General features: G+C 49.3%; 1 protein-coding gene across 1 annotated transcript in view; it reads right to left on the bottom strand.

The window, feature by feature from the left end:
* The window catches only part of n4bp3 (NEDD4 binding protein 3), a 99312-nt gene that overhangs the window by 6498 nt on the left and 76281 nt on the right, over window positions 1–16533 (bottom strand). Inside the window, exons 5-9 of the mRNA XM_036969944.1 lie at window positions 11433–11554; window positions 10509–10695; window positions 9793–9885; window positions 9217–9468; window positions 7955–8210 (exon numbers count right to left, since the gene is read on the bottom strand). Of these exons, the coding sequence (XP_036825839.1) occupies window positions 7955–8210; window positions 9217–9468; window positions 9793–9885; window positions 10509–10695; window positions 11433–11554 (910 nt within the window). The remainder of the gene's footprint in view (window positions 1–7954; window positions 8211–9216; window positions 9469–9792; window positions 9886–10508; window positions 10696–11432; window positions 11555–16533) is intronic.

The raw sequence follows: 16533 nt of genomic DNA, 5'->3' as shown, positions 1-16533 counted from the left end.
AGCAGGTAAACTCCCTCTTTACCTCTGTAGTCTGGTCTCCTTCACCACCAGCTGGTAAACTCCCTCTTTACTTCTGTAGTCTGGTCTCCTTCACCACCAGCAGGTAAACTCCCTCTTTACCTCTGTAGTCTGGTCTCCTTCACCACCAGCAGGTAAACTCCCTCTTTACCTCTGTAGTCTGGTCTCCTTCACCCCCCAGCAGGTAAACTCCCTCTTTACCTCTGTAGTCTGGTCTTCTTCACCACCAGCAGGTAAACTCCCTCTTTACCTCTGTAGTCTGGTCTCCTTCACCCCCAGCAGGTAAACTCCCTCTTTACCTCTGTAGTCTGGTCTCCTTCACCACCAGCAGGTAAACTCCCTCTTTACCTCTGTATTCTGGTCTCCTTCACCACCAGCAGGTAAACTCCCTCTTTACCTCTGTAGTCTGGTCTCCTTCACCACCAGCAGGTAAACTCCCTCTTTACCTCTGTAGTCTGGTCTCCTTCACCACCAGCAGGTAAACTCCCTCTTTACCTCTGTATTCTGGTCTCCTTCACCACCAGCAGGTAAACTCCCTCTTTACCTCTGTAGTCTGGTCTCCTTCACCACCAGCAGGTAAACTCCCTCTTTACCTCTGTAGTCTGGTCTCCTTCACCACCAGCAGGTAAACTCCCTCTTTACCTCTGTAGTCTGGTCTCCATCACCCCCCAGCAGGTAAACTCCCTCTTTACCTCTGTAGTCTGGTCTCCTTCACCACCAGCAGGTAAACTCCCTCTTTACCTCTGTATTCTGGTCTCCTTCACCACCAGCAGGTAAACTCCCTCTTTACCTCTGTAGTCTGGTCTCCTTCACCACCAGCAGGTAAACTCCCTCTTTACCTCTGTAGTCTGGTCTCCTTCACCACCAGCAGGTAAACTCCCTCTTTACCTCTGTAGTCTGGTCTCCTTCAACCCCAGCAGGTAAAATCCCTCTTTACCTCTGTAGTCTGGTCTCCTTCACCACCAGCAGGTAAACTCCCTCTTTACCTCTGTAGTCTGGTCTCCTTCACCACCAGCAGGTAAACTCCCTCTTTACCTCTGTAGTCTGGTCTCCTTCACCAACAGCAGGTAAACTCCCTCTTTACCTCTGTAGTCTGGTCTCCTTCAACACCAGCAGGTAAACTCCCTCTTTACCTCTGTAGTCTGGTCTCCTTCACCACCAGCTGGTAAACTCCCTCTTTACTTCTGTAGTCTGGTCTCCTTCACCACCAGCAGGTAAACTCCCTCTTTACCTCTGTAGTCTGGTCTCCTTCACCACCAGCAGGTAAACTCCCTCTTTACCTCTGTAGTCTGGTCTCCTTCACCCCCAGCAGGTAAACTCCCTCTTTACCTCTGTAGTCTGGTCTCCTTCACCACCAGCTGTTAAACTCCCTCTTTACCTCTGTAGTCTGGTCTCCTTCACCACCAGCAGGTAAACTCCCTCTTTACCTCTGTAGTCTGGTCTCCTTCACCCCCCAGCAGGTAAACTCCCTCTTTACCTCTGTAGTCTGGTCTCCTTCACCACCAGCAGGTAAACTCCCTCTTTACCTCTGTAGTCTGGTCTCCTTCACCACCAGCAGGTAAACTCCCTCTTTACCTCTGTAGTCTGGTCTCCTTCACCCCCCAGCAGGTAAACTCCCTCTTTACCTCTGTAGTCTGGTCTCCTTCACCACCAGCAGGTAAACTCCCTCTTTACCTCTGTAGTCTGGTCTCCTTCACCACCAGCAGGTAAACTCCCTCTTTACCTCTGTAGTCTGGTCTCCTTCACCCCCCAGCAGGTAAACTCCCTCTTTACCTCTGTAGTCTGGTCTCCTTCACCACCAGCAGGTAAACTCCCTCTTTACCTCTGTAGTCTGGTCTCCTTCACCACCAGCAGGTAAACTCCCTCTTTACCTCTGTAGTCTGGTCTCCTTCAACACCAGCAGGTAAACTCCCTCTTTACCTCTGTAGTCTGGTCTCCTTCACCACCAGCTGGTAAACTCCCTCTTTACTTCTGTAGTCTGGTCTCCTTCACCACCAGCAGGTAAACTCCCTCTTTACCTCTGTAGTCTGGTCTCCTTCACCACCAGCAGGTAAACTCCCTCTTTACCTCTGTAGTCTGGTCTCCTTCACCCCCCAGCAGGTAAACTCCCTCTTTACCTCTGTAGTCTGGTCTCCTTCACCACCAGCAGGTAAACTCCCTCTTTACCTCTGTATTCTGGTCTCCTTCACCACCAGCAGGTAAACTCCCTCTTTACCTCTGTAGTCTGGTCTCCTTCACCACCAGCAGGTAAACTCCCTCTTTACCTCTGTAGTCTGGTCTCCTTCACCACCAGCAGGTAAACTCCCTCTTTACCTCTGTAGTCTGGTCTCCTTCACCGCCCAGCAGGTAAACTCCCTCTTTACCTCTGTAGTCTGGTCTCCTTCACCACCAGCAGGTAAACTCCCTCTTTACCTCTGTATTCTGGTCTCCTTCACCACCAGCAGGTAAACTCCCTCTTTACCTCTGTAGTCTGGTCTCCTTCACCACCAGCAGGTAAACTCCCTCTTTACCTCTGTAGTCTGGTCTCCTTCACCACCAGCAGGTAAACTCCCTCTTTACCTCTGTAGTCTGGTCTCCTTCACCACCAGCAGGTAAACTCCCTCTTTACCTCTGTAGTCTGGTCTCCTTCACCCCCCAGCAGGTAAACTCCCTCTTTACCTCTGTAGTCTGGTCTCCTTCACCACCAGCAGGTAAACTCCCTCTTTACCTCTGTATTCTGGTCTCCTTCACCACCAGCAGGTAAACTCCCTCTTTACCTCTGTAGTCTGGTCTCCTTCACCACCAGCAGGTAAACTCCCTCTTTACCTCTGTAGTCTGGTCTCCTTCACCACCAGCAGGTAAACTCCCTCTTTACCTCTGTAGTCTGGTCTCCATCACCCCCCAGCAGGTAAACTCCCTCTTTACCTCTGTAGTCTGGTCTCCTTCACCACCAGCAGGTAAACTCCCTCTTTACCTCTGTATTCTGGTCTCCTTCACCACCAGCAGGTAAACTCCCTCTTTACCTCTGTAGTCTGGTCTCCTTCACCACCAGCAGGTAAACTCCCTCTTTACCTCTGTAGTCTGGTCTCCTTCACCACCAGCAGGTAAACTCCCTCTTTACCTCTGTAGTCTGGTCTCCTTCAACCCCAGCAGGTAAAATCCCTCTTTACCTCTGTAGTCTGGTCTCCTTCACCACCAGCAGGTAAACTCCCTCTTTACCTCTGTAGTCTGGTCTCCTTCACCACCAGCAGGTAAACTCCCTCTTTACCTCTGTAGTCTGGTCTCCTTCACCACCAGCAGGTAAACTCCCTCTTTACCTCTGTAGTCTGGTCTCCTTCAACACCAGCAGGTAAACTCCCTCTTTACCTCTGTAGTCTGGTCTCCTTCACCACCAGCTGGTAAACTCCCTCTTTACTTCTGTAGTCTGGTCTCCTTCACCACCAGCAGGTAAACTCCCTCTTTACCTCTGTAGTCTGGTCTCCTTCACCACCAGCAGGTAAACTCCCTCTTTACCTCTGTAGTCTGGTCTCCTTCACCCCCCAGCAGGTAAACTCCCTCTTTACCTCTGTAGTCTGGTCTCCTTCACCACCAGCAGGTAAACTCCCTCTTTACCTCTGTAGTCTGGTCTCCTTCACCACCAGCAGGTAAACTCCCTCTTTACCTCTGTAGTCTGGTCTCCTTCACCCCCCAGCAGGTAAACTCCCTCTTTACCTCTGTAGTCTGGTCTCCTTCACCACCAGCAGGTAAACTCCCTCTTTACCTCTGTATTCTGGTCTCCTTCACCACCAGCAGGTAAACTCCCTCTTTACCTCTGTAGTCTGGTCTCCTTCACCACCAGCAGGTAAACTCCCTCTTTACCTCTGTAGTCTGGTCTCCTTCACCACCAGCAGGTAAACTCCCTCTTTACCTCTGTATTCTGGTCTCCTTCACCACCAGCAGGTAAACTCCCTCTTTACCTCTGTAGTCTGGTCTCCTTCACCACCAGCAGGTAAACTCCCTCTTTACCTCTGTAGTCTGGTCTCCTTCACCACCAGCAGGTAAACTCCCTCTTTACCTCTGTAGTCTGGTCTCCATCACCCCCCAGCAGGTAAACTCCCTCTTTACCTCTGTAGTCTGGTCTCCTTCACCACCAGCAGGTAAACTCCCTCTTTACCTCTGTATTCTGGTCTCCTTCACCACCAGCAGGTAAACTCCCTCTTTACCTCTGTAGTCTGGTCTCCTTCACCACCAGCAGGTAAACTCCCTCTTTACCTCTGTAGTCTGGTCTCCTTCACCACCAGCAGGTAAACTCCCTCTTTACCTCTGTAGTCTGGTCTCCTTCAACCCCAGCAGGTAAAATCCCTCTTTACCTCTGTAGTCTGGTCTCCTTCACCACCAGCAGGTAAACTCCCTCTTTACCTCTGTAGTCTGGTCTCCTTCACCACCAGCAGGTAAACTCCCTCTTTACCTCTGTAGTCTGGTCTCCTTCACCACCAGCAGGTAAACTCCCTCTTTACCTCTGTAGTCTGGTCTCCATCACCCCCCAGCAGGTAAACTCCCTCTTTACCTCTGTAGTCTGGTCTCCTTCACCACCAGCAGGTAAACTCCCTCTTTACCTCTGTATTCTGGTCTCCTTCACCACCAGCAGGTAAACTCCCTCTTTACCTCTGTAGTCTGGTCTCCTTCACCACCAGCAGGTAAACTCCCTCTTTACCTCTGTAGTCTGGTCTCCTTCACCACCAGCAGGTAAACTCCCTCTTTACCTCTGTAGTCTGGTCTCCTTCAACCCCAGCAGGTAAAATCCCTCTTTACCTCTGTAGTCTGGTCTCCTTCACCACCAGCAGGTAAACTCCCTCTTTACCTCTGTAGTCTGGTCTCCTTCACCACCAGCAGGTAAACTCCCTCTTTACCTCTGTAGTCTGGTCTCCTTCACCACCAGCAGGTAAACTCCCTCTTTACCTCTGTAGTCTGGTCTCCTTCAACACCAGCAGGTAAACTCCCTCTTTACCTCTGTAGTCTGGTCTCCTTCACCACCAGCTGGTAAACTCCCTCTTTACTTCTGTAGTCTGGTCTCCTTCACCACCAGCAGGTAAACTCCCTCTTTACCTCTGTAGTCTGGTCTCCTTCACCACCAGCAGGTAAACTCCCTCTTTACCTCTGTAGTCTGGTCTCCTTCACCCCCCAGCAGGTAAACTCCCTCTTTACCTCTGTAGTCTGGTCTTCTTCACCACCAGCAGGTAAACTCCCTCTTTACCTCTGTAGTCTGGTCTCCTTCACCCCCAGCAGGTAAACTCCCTCTTTACCTCTGTAGTCTGGTCTCCTTCACCACCAGCAGGTAAACTCCCTCTTTACCTCTGTATTCTGGTCTCCTTCACCACCAGCAGGTAAACTCCCTCTTTACCTCTGTAGTCTGGTCTCCTTCACCACCAGCAGGTAAACTCCCTCTTTACCTCTGTAGTCTGGTCTCCTTCACCACCAGCAGGTAAACTCCCTCTTTACCTCTGTATTCTGGTCTCCTTCACCACCAGCAGGTAAACTCCCTCTTTACCTCTGTAGTCTGGTCTCCTTCACCACCAGCAGGTAAACTCCCTCTTTACCTCTGTAGTCTGGTCTCCTTCACCACCAGCAGGTAAACTCCCTCTTTACCTCTGTAGTCTGGTCTCCATCACCCCCCAGCAGGTAAACTCCCTCTTTACCTCTGTAGTCTGGTCTCCTTCACCACCAGCAGGTAAACTCCCTCTTTACCTCTGTATTCTGGTCTCCTTCACCACCAGCAGGTAAACTCCCTCTTTACCTCTGTAGTCTGGTCTCCTTCACCACCAGCAGGTAAACTCCCTCTTTACCTCTGTAGTCTGGTCTCCTTCACCACCAGCAGGTAAACTCCCTCTTTACCTCTGTAGTCTGGTCTCCTTCAACCCCAGCAGGTAAAATCCCTCTTTACCTCTGTAGTCTGGTCTCCTTCACCACCAGCAGGTAAACTCCCTCTTTACCTCTGTAGTCTGGTCTCCTTCACCACCAGCAGGTAAACTCCCTCTTTACCTCTGTAGTCTGGTCTCCTTCACCACCAGCAGGTAAACTCCCTCTTTACCTCTGTAGTCTGGTCTCCTTCAACACCAGCAGGTAAACTCCCTCTTTACCTCTGTAGTCTGGTCTCCTTCACCACCAGCTGGTAAACTCCCTCTTTACTTCTGTAGTCTGGTCTCCTTCACCACCAGCAGGTAAACTCCCTCTTTACCTCTGTAGTCTGGTCTCCTTCACCACCAGCAGGTAAACTCCCTCTTTACCTCTGTAGTCTGGTCTCCTTCACCCCCAGCAGGTAAACTCCCTCTTTACCTCTGTAGTCTGGTCTCCTTCACCACCAGCAGGTAAACTCCCTCTTTACCTCTGTATTCTGGTCTCCTTCACCACCAGCAGGTAAACTCCCTCTTTACCTCTGTAGTCTGGTCTCCTTCACCACCAGCAGGTAAACTCCCTCTTTACCTCTGTAGTCTGGTCTCCTTCACCACCAGCAGGTAAACTCCCTCTTTACCTCTGTAGTCTGGTCTCCTTCAACCCCAGCAGGTAAACTCCCTCTTTACCTCTGTAGTCTGGTCTCCTTCACCACCAGCAGGTAAACTCCCTCTTTACCTCTGTAGTCTGGTCTCCTTCACCACCAGCAGGTAAACTCCCCCTTTACCTATGTAGTCTGGTCTCCCTCACTACCAGCAGGTAAACTCCCTATTTATCTCTGTAGTCTGGTCTCCTTCACCACCAGCAGGTAAACTCCCTCTTTACCTCTGTAGTCTGGTCTCCTTCACCACCAGCAGGTAAACTCCCTCTTTACCTCTGTAGTCTGGTCTCCTTCACCACCAGCAGGTAAACTCCCTATTTACCTCTGTAGTCTGGTCTCCTTCACCACCAGCAGGTAAACTCCCTCTTTACCTCTGTAGTCTGGTCTCCTTCACCACCAGCAGGTAAACTCCCTCTTTACCTCTGTAGTCTGGTCTCCTTCAACACCAGCAGGTAAACTCCCTCTTTACCTCTGTAGTCTGGTCTCCTTCACCACCAGCAGGTAAACTCCCTCTTTACCTCTGTAGTCTGGTCTCCTTCACCCCCAGCAGGTAAACTCCCCCTTTACCTCTGTAGTCTGGTCTCCTTCACCACCAGCAGGTAAACTCCCTCTTTACCTCTGTGGTCTGGTCTCCTTCACCACCAGCAGGTAAACTCCCTCTTTACCTCTGTAGTCTGGTCTCCTTCACCCCCAGCAGGTAAACTCCCTCTTTACCTCTGTAGTCTGGTCTCCTTCACCACCAGCAGGTAAACTGCCTCTTTACCTCTGTAGTCTGGTCTCCTTCACCACCAGCAGGTAAACTCCCTCTTTACCTCTGTAGTCTGGTCTCCTTCACCACCAGCAGGTAAACTCCCTCTTTACCTCTGTAGTCTGGTCTCCTTCACCACCAGCAGGTAAACTCCCTCTTTACCTCTGTAGTCTGGTCTCCTTCACCACCAGCAGGTAAACTCCCCCTTTACCTCTGTAGTCTGGTCTCCTTCACCCCCAGCAGGTAAACTCCCTCTTTACCTCTGTAGTCTGGTCTCCTTCACCACCAGCAGGTAAACTCCCTCTTTACCTCTGTAGTCTGGTCTCCTTCACCCCCAGCAGTTACCATACCTGGTCTGCTAGGTGGTTGCTACTTAAAGTCCCCAGGACATTCAAGGTATTAGGCAAGACTGCCTTCTCTTCTTCTACACCAGACGCATGGAATAGTCTACAATCCATGCTTCATCTAGATATATTAGTGCCACTGAATGGATTTAAAATATTGATGGGAGACTGTTATTATTATTATTTTTTTAGGCTGGATCATGTTGTTGTATGTTTTAATTCTGTAATGTATTGATTGTTGCTGCCGTCTTGGCCAGGTCTCCCTTCAAAAAGAGACTGTGGGTCACAATGGGCCTTTCCTGGTTAAATAAAGGTTAAATAAACAAATATCTATACCTGATGCCCCTCCTGATCCTCGAGACCCTAGTGTCCCACTCTCCTCCGCTCCCCCTTTCCTCTGTCGTCGTGGTTGCGCACCGTGTAAGGCTGTCTGCAGCGTGTCTATCTGTCCATCACGGCTCTGCAGCTCTCCTCTGGTCTCTCTCAGCTGGGTCTTCAGCTGGAACAGCTCTGACAGCTTGCTGGTCACCTCCGCCTGGGAATCACGCAGCTGTTGCTTCAACAACGAGATCTCACCCGACTTCTGACACACCTGAAAGGTAAGGATGGAGGGGTGGTTAAAGAGGATGATAAATAAACCCTGCTCTTCACCAGCATCCCTCAGTCAAATCCTCTCTCTATGCCCGCCCTCCGTCCTCCTACCCCCTCACCTTCCCCACTCCGTCCTCGTACCCCCTCACCTTCCCCACTCCATCCTCCTACCCCCTCACCTTCCCCACTCCGTCCTCGTACCCCCTCACCTTCCCCACTCCATCCCCCCACCCCCTCACCTTCCCCACTACATCCTCCTACCCCCTCACCTTCCCCACTCCATCCCCCCACCCCCCCACCTTCCCCACTACATCCTCCTACCCCCTCACCTTCCCCACTCCGTCCTCGTACCCCCTCCATCCCCCCACCCCCTCACCTTCCCCACTCCGTCCTCGTACCCCCTCACCTTACCCACTCCGTCCTCCTACCCCCTCACCTTCCCCACTCCATCCCCCCACCCCCTCACCTTCCCCACTCCGTCCTCGTACCCCCTCACCTTCCCCACTCCATCCTCCTACCCCCTCACCTTCCCCACTCCATCCCCCCACCCCCTCACCTTCCCCACTCCATCCTCCTACCCCCTCACCTTCCCCACTCCATCCTGGTAGCCTAGTGGTTAGAGCGTTGGACTAGTAACCGGAAGGTTGCGAGTTCAAACCCCCGAGCTGACAAGGTACAAATCTGTCGTTCTGCCCCTGAACAGGCAGTTAACCCACTGTTCCCAGGCCGTCATTGAAAATAAGAATTTGTTCTTAACTGACTTGCCTGGTTAAATAAAGGTAAAAAAATTAAAAAATCCTCCTACCCTCTCACCTTCCCCTCTCCATCCCCCCACCCCCTCACCTTCCCCACTACATCCTCCTACCCCCTCACCTTCCCCTCTCCATCCCCTCACCATCCCCCCACCCCCTCACCTTCCCCACTCCATCCCCCCACCCCCACTCCACCTTCCCCACTCCATCCCCCCACCCCTTCACCTTCCCCACTCCATCCCCCCACCCCCTCACCTGCCACTGAGTCTCCTCCAGAGTAGGGCTGGTTCCCTTCAGACTCCCCTGACCCTCTCTCTGTCTCCCCCCCGTCAGAGCATCCAGTTCATCCTGCAGTCTGTTCTTCTCCTGCTGGGCCTTGTACAGCTGCAGCTGCAGTGCACGCTCTGAATGCTGAGCATGCTGGGAAACCTGACGCAGCTTGGCGGTGTACAGATGCTTCAACTCCTCCAACTCCTTCTCCCACAGACGCTGTTTACCTTCAAACACCTACAGAGAAGATGGAGGGAGAGAGAGAGAGAGAGAGAGAGAGAGAGAGAGAGAGAGAGAGAGAGAGAGAGAGAGAGAGAGAGAGAGAGAGAGAGAGAGAGAGAGAGAGAGAGAGAGAGAGAGAGAGAGAGAGAGAGAGAGAGAGAGAGAGAGAGAGAGAGCAAGTGAAAAAGGGTGGGAGGGAGAAAAAGAAACAGAGCGTTATAGACGCATACCTACATGCCCACTCACACAAACACACTGACACACTCACACAAACACACTCACACAAACACACTCACACAAACACACACACACACACACACAAGCAAGTTTACTCATCACCTGCACGATGGCTCCTTCACTCTCATCCAGGTTCCTCCTCATCTGTTTCAGCTCATGTTCCTTTTCCACCAGCCTCTCCTCCAGATCACGCACCTGGACAGTCAATCAATCAATCAATCAACCAACCAATCAACCAACCAACCAACCAATCAACCAACCAACCAATCAACCAACCAACCAACCAACCAATCAATAAACCAACCAACCAATCAATCAATCAACCAATCAATCAACCATCAACCAATCAATTAATCAATAAATCAACCAATCAATCACTCAACCACTCAACCAACCAACCAATCAACCAAACAACCAATCAACCAAACAACCAATCACTCAACCAACCAACCAACCAACCAACCAACCAATCAATCAACCAATTAACCAATCAACCAACCAACCAACCAACCAACCAACCAATCAACCAACCAACCAACCAACCAACCAACCAACCAACCAACCAATCACTCAACCAACCAATAAATTAACCAACCAACCAACCAACCAATCAACCAACCAACCAACCAACCAACCAACCAACCAACCAACCAACCAACCAACCAACCAATAAACCAAATAGGCAACCAACCAATAAACCAACCAATCAATCAACCAACCAATCAATCAACCAACCAACCAACCAACCAACCAACCAACCAACCAACCAACCAACCAACCAACCAATCAACCAACTGATCCATGCATCCATCACTCACCACCTCCTCTACAGAGAGTGACAGTTCATAAGGGGGCGGAGCCTCCCCTCCGTATGGCGCCAGGCGGCTGAGCGTTGCCATGCTATGACACGACATGGCCATCTCCGCCATGGCGACCCCCGACGACCCCCCAACCTTTGATGCTCGGTCCAGAGAGCCAATGGAGTTGATGTGGCCCATGGAGGCACTGAGGGTGGTAAGAGACATACATCTTCATCATCAATACTATCCTCCTCATCATCAGTGATCTACACAAATAGACACAGAGACAAACAGACACAGAGACAAGCAGACACAGAGACAAACAGACACAAAGACAAGCAGACACAGAGACAGACACAGAGACAAGCAGACACAGAGACACGCAGACACAGAGACAAGCAGACACAGAGACAAGCAGACACAGAGACAAACAGACACAGAGACAAGCAGACACAGAGACAAACAAACAGAGACAAGCAGACACAGAGACAAACAGACACAGAGACAAACAGACACAGACAGACACAGAGACAGACAGACACAGAGACAAGCAGACACAGAGACAAGCAGACACAGAGACAAACAGACACAGAGACAGACAGACACAGAGACAGACAGACACAGAGACAGACAGAGTCAGACAGACAGACACAGACAGACAGACACAGAGACAGACAGACACAGAGACAGACAGAGGCAGACAGATACAGAGACAAACAGACACAGAGACAGACACAGACCTACACAGAGACAGACAGACACAGAGACAGACAGACACAGAGACAGACACAGAGACAGACAGACACAGAGACAGACAGACACAGAGACAGACAGAGACAGACAGACACAGAGACAGACAGACACAGAGACAGACAGACACAGAGACAGACAGACACAGAGACAGACAGACAAAGAGACAGACACAGAGAAACAGGAGTTGACCTGATGTGAGCCAGCTGTGGTCTGAAGGGAGGTCTGTATGGAGGAAGACTGTTCATGGAGTTATGACCAGAGTCTGACAGGTTCTCATCCTCCTGACTCAGACCACGTACTGACGCCACAGCCTGTATCACAACATTAATACCAACTGTTATCATCATCATCATCATCATCATCATCATCATCATCATCATCCTCCTGACTCAGACCACGCACTGACGCTACCGCCTGTATCACAACATTAATACCAACTGTTATCATCATCATCATCCTCCTGACTCAGACCACGCACTGACGCTACCGCCTGTATCACAACATTAATACCAACTGTTATCATCATCATCATCATCATCCTCCTGACTCAGACCACGCACTGACGCTACCGCCTGTATCACAACATTAATACCAACTGTTATCATCATCATCATCATCCTCCTGACTCAGACCACGCACTGACGCTACCGCCTGTATCACAACATTAATACCAACTGTTATCATCATCATCATCATCATCCTGACTCAGACCACGTACTGACGCTACCGCCTGTATCACAACATTAATACCAACTGTTATCATCATCATCATCATCATCCTGACTCAGACCACGTACTGACGCTACCGCCTGTATCACAACATGACTGTTATCATCATCATAGTCCTCCTGACTCAGACCACGTACTGACGCTACCGCCTGTATCACAACATTAATACCAACTGTTATCATCATCATAGTCCTCCTGACTCAGACCACGTACTGACGCTACCGCCTGTATCACAACATTAATACCAACTGTTATCATCATCATCATCCTCCTGACTCAGACCACGTACTGACGCTACCGCCTGTATCACAACATGACTGTTATCATCATCATCATCATCCTCCTGACTCAGACCACGTACTGACGCTACCGCCTGTATCACAACATGACTGTTATCATCATCATCATCATCCTCCTGACTCAGACCACGCACTGACGCTACCGCCTGTATCACAACATTAATACCAACTGTTATCATCATCATCATCATCATCCTGACTCAGACCACGCACTGACGCTACCGCCTGTATCACAACATGACTGTTATCATCATCATCATCATCCTCCTGACTCAGACCACGTACTGACGCTACCGCCTGTATCACAACATTAATACCAACTGTTGTCATCATCATCATCATCATCCTGACTCAGACCACGCACTGACGCTACCGCCTGTATCACAACATTAATACCAACTGTTATCATCATCATCATCATCTTCCTGACTCAGACCACGCACTGACGCTACCGCCTGTATCACAACATTAATACCAACTGTTATCATCATCATCATCATCATCCTGACTCAGACCACGTACTGACGCTACCGCCTGTATCACAACATTAATACCAACTGTTATCATCATCATCATCCTCCTGACTCAGACCACGCACTGACGCTACCGCCTGTATCACAACATTAATACCAACTGTTATCATCATCATCATCATCCTCCTGACTCAGACCACGTACTGACGCTACCGCCTGTATCACAACATTAATACCAACTGTTATCATCATCATCATCATCCTCCTGACTCAGACCACGTACTGACGCTACCGCCTGTATCACAACATTAATACCAACTGTTATCATCATCATCATCCTCCTGACTCAGACCACGTACTGACGCTACCGCCTGTATCACAACATGACTGTTATCATCATCATCATCCTCCTGACTCAGACCACGTACTGACGCTACCGCCTGTATCACAACATTAATACCAACTGTTATCATCATCATCATCATCCTCCTGACTCAGACCACGCACTGATGCTACCGCCTGTATCACAACATTAATACCAACTGTTATCATCATCATCATTCTCCTGACTCAGACCACGTACTGACGCTACCGCCTGTATCACAACATTAATACCAACTGTTATCATCATCATCATCCTCCTGACTCAGACCACGTACTGACGCTACCGCCTGTATCACAACATTAATACCAACTGTTATCATCATCATCATCATCATCCTGACTCAGACCACGCACTGACGCTACCGCCTGTATCACAACATGACTGTTATCATCATCATCATCATCCTCCTGACTCAGACCACGTACTGACGCTACCGCCTGTATCACAACATTAATACCAACTGTTATCATCATCATCATCCTCCTGACTCAGACCACGTACTGACGCTACCGCCTGTATCACAACATTAATACCAACTGTTATCATCATCATCATCATCTTCCTGACTCAGACCACGTACTGACGCTACCGCCTGTATCACAACATTAATACCAACTGTTATCATCATCATCATCATCCTCCTGACTCAGACCACGTACTGACGCTACCGCCTGTATCACAACATTAATACCAACTGTTATCATCATCATCATCCTCCTGACTCAGACCACGTACTGACGCTACCGCCTGTATCACAACATGACTGTTATCATCATCATCATCATCCTCCTGACTCAGACCACGTACTGACGCTACCGCCTGTATCACAACATTAATACCAACTGTTATCATCATCATCATCATCATCCTCCTGACTCAGACCACGCACTGACGCTACGGCCTGTATCACAACATTAATACCAACTGTTATCATCATCATCATCCTCCTGACTCAGACCACGTACTGATGCTACCGCCTGTATCACAACATTAATACCAACTGTTATCATCATCATCATCATCTTCCTGACTCAGACCACGTACTGACGCTACCGCCTGTATCACAACATGACTGTTATCATCATCATCATCATCCTCCTGACTCAGACCACGCACTGACGCTACCGCCTGTATCACAACATTAATACCAACTGTTATCATCATCATCATCCTCCTGACTCAGACCACGCACTGACGCTACCGCCTGTATCACAACATTAATACCAACTGTTATCATCATCATCATCATCCTCCTGACTCAGACCACGCACTGACGCTACCGCCTGTATCACAACATTAATACCAACTGTTATCATCATCATCATCCTCCTGACTCAGACCACGCACTGACGCTACCGCCTGTATCACAACATTAATACCAACTGTTATCATCATCATCATCATCCTCCTGACTCAGACCACGTACTGACGCTACCGCCTGTATCACAACATTAATACCAACTGTTATCATCATCATCATCCTCCTGACTCAGACCACGCACTGACGCTACCGCCTGTATCACAACATTAATACCAACTGTTATCATCATCATCATCATCATCCTGACTCAGACCACGTACTGACGCTACCGCCTGTATCACAACATTAATACCAACTGTTATCATCATCATCATCCTCCTGACTCAGACCACGTACTGACGCTACCGCCTGTATCACAACATTAATACCAACTGTTATCATCATCATCATCATCCTCCTGACTCAGACCACGTACTGACGCTACCGCCTGTATCACAACATTAATACCAACTGTTATCATCATCATCATCATCCTCCTGACTCAGACCACGCACTGACGCTACCGCCTGTATCACAACATTAATACCAACTGTTATCATCATCATCATCATCCTCCTGACTCAGACCACGCACTGACGCTACCGCCTGTATCACAACATTAATACCAACTGTTATCATCATCATCATCCTCCTGACTCAGACCACGCACTGACGCTACCGCCTGTATCACAACATTAATACCAACTGTTATCATCATCATCATCATCATCCTGACTCAGACCACGTACTGACGCTACCGCCTGTATCACAACATTAATACCAACTGTTATCATCATCATAGTCCTCCTGACTCAGACCACGCACTGACGCTACCGCCTGTATCACAACATTAATACCAACTGTTATCATCATCATCATCATCTTCCTGACTCAGACCACGTACTGACGCTACCGCCTGTATCACAACATGACTGTTATCATCATCATCATCATCCTCCTGACTCAGACCACGCACTGACGCTACCGCCTGTATCACAACATTAATACCAACTGTTATCATCATCATCATCATCATCCTGACTCAGACCACGTACTGACGCTACCGCCTGTATCACAACATGACTGTTATCATCATCATCATCATCCTCCTGACTCAGACCACGCACTGACGCTACCGCCTGTATCACAACATGACTGTTATCATCATCATCATCCTCCTGACTCAGACCACGCACTGACGCTACCGCCTGTATCACAACATGACTGTTATCATCATCATCATCCTCCTGACTCAGACCACGTACTGACGCTACCGCCTGTATCACAACATTAATACCAACTGTTATCATCATCATCATCCTCCTGACTCAGACCACGTACTGACGCTACCGCCTGTATCACAACATTAATACCAACTGTTATCATCATCATCATCATCATCCTGACTCAGACCACGTACTGATGCTACCGCCTGTATCACAACATTAATACCAACTGTTATCATCATCATCATCATCTTCCTGACTCAGACCACGTACTGACGCTACCGCCTGTATCACAACATTAATACCAACTGTTATCATCATCATCATCCTCCTGACTCAGACCACGTACTGACGCTACCGCCTGTATCACAACATTAATACCAACTGTTATCATCATCATCATCATCATCCTCCTGACTCAGACCACGCACTGACGCTACCGCCTGTATCACAACATTAATACCAACTGTTATCATCATCATCATCATCATCCTCCTGACTCAGACCACGCACTGACGCTACCGCCTGTATCACAACATTAATACCAACTGTTATCATCATCATCATCATCATCCTGACTCAGACCACGTACTGACGCTACCGCCTGTATCACAACATTAATACCAACTGTTATCATCATCATCATCATCCTGACTCAGACCACGTACTGACGCTACCGCCTGTATCACAACATTAATACCAACTGTTATCATCATCATCATCCTCCTGACTCAGACCACGTACTGACGCTACCGCCTGTATCACAACATTAATACCAACTGTTATCATCATCATCATCATCTTCCTGACTCAGACCACGCACTGACGCTACCGCCTGTATCACAACATGACTGTTATCATCATCATCATCCTCCTGA

This window comes from Oncorhynchus mykiss, chromosome 31 (genome assembly GCF_013265735.2).
Source record: "Oncorhynchus mykiss isolate Arlee chromosome 31, USDA_OmykA_1.1, whole genome shotgun sequence".
Lineage (NCBI taxonomy): Eukaryota > Metazoa > Chordata > Actinopteri > Salmoniformes > Salmonidae > Oncorhynchus > Oncorhynchus mykiss.
Note: the sequence above shows the minus strand (reverse complement) of the source record. Positions and strands in the feature narration are given on the sequence as shown.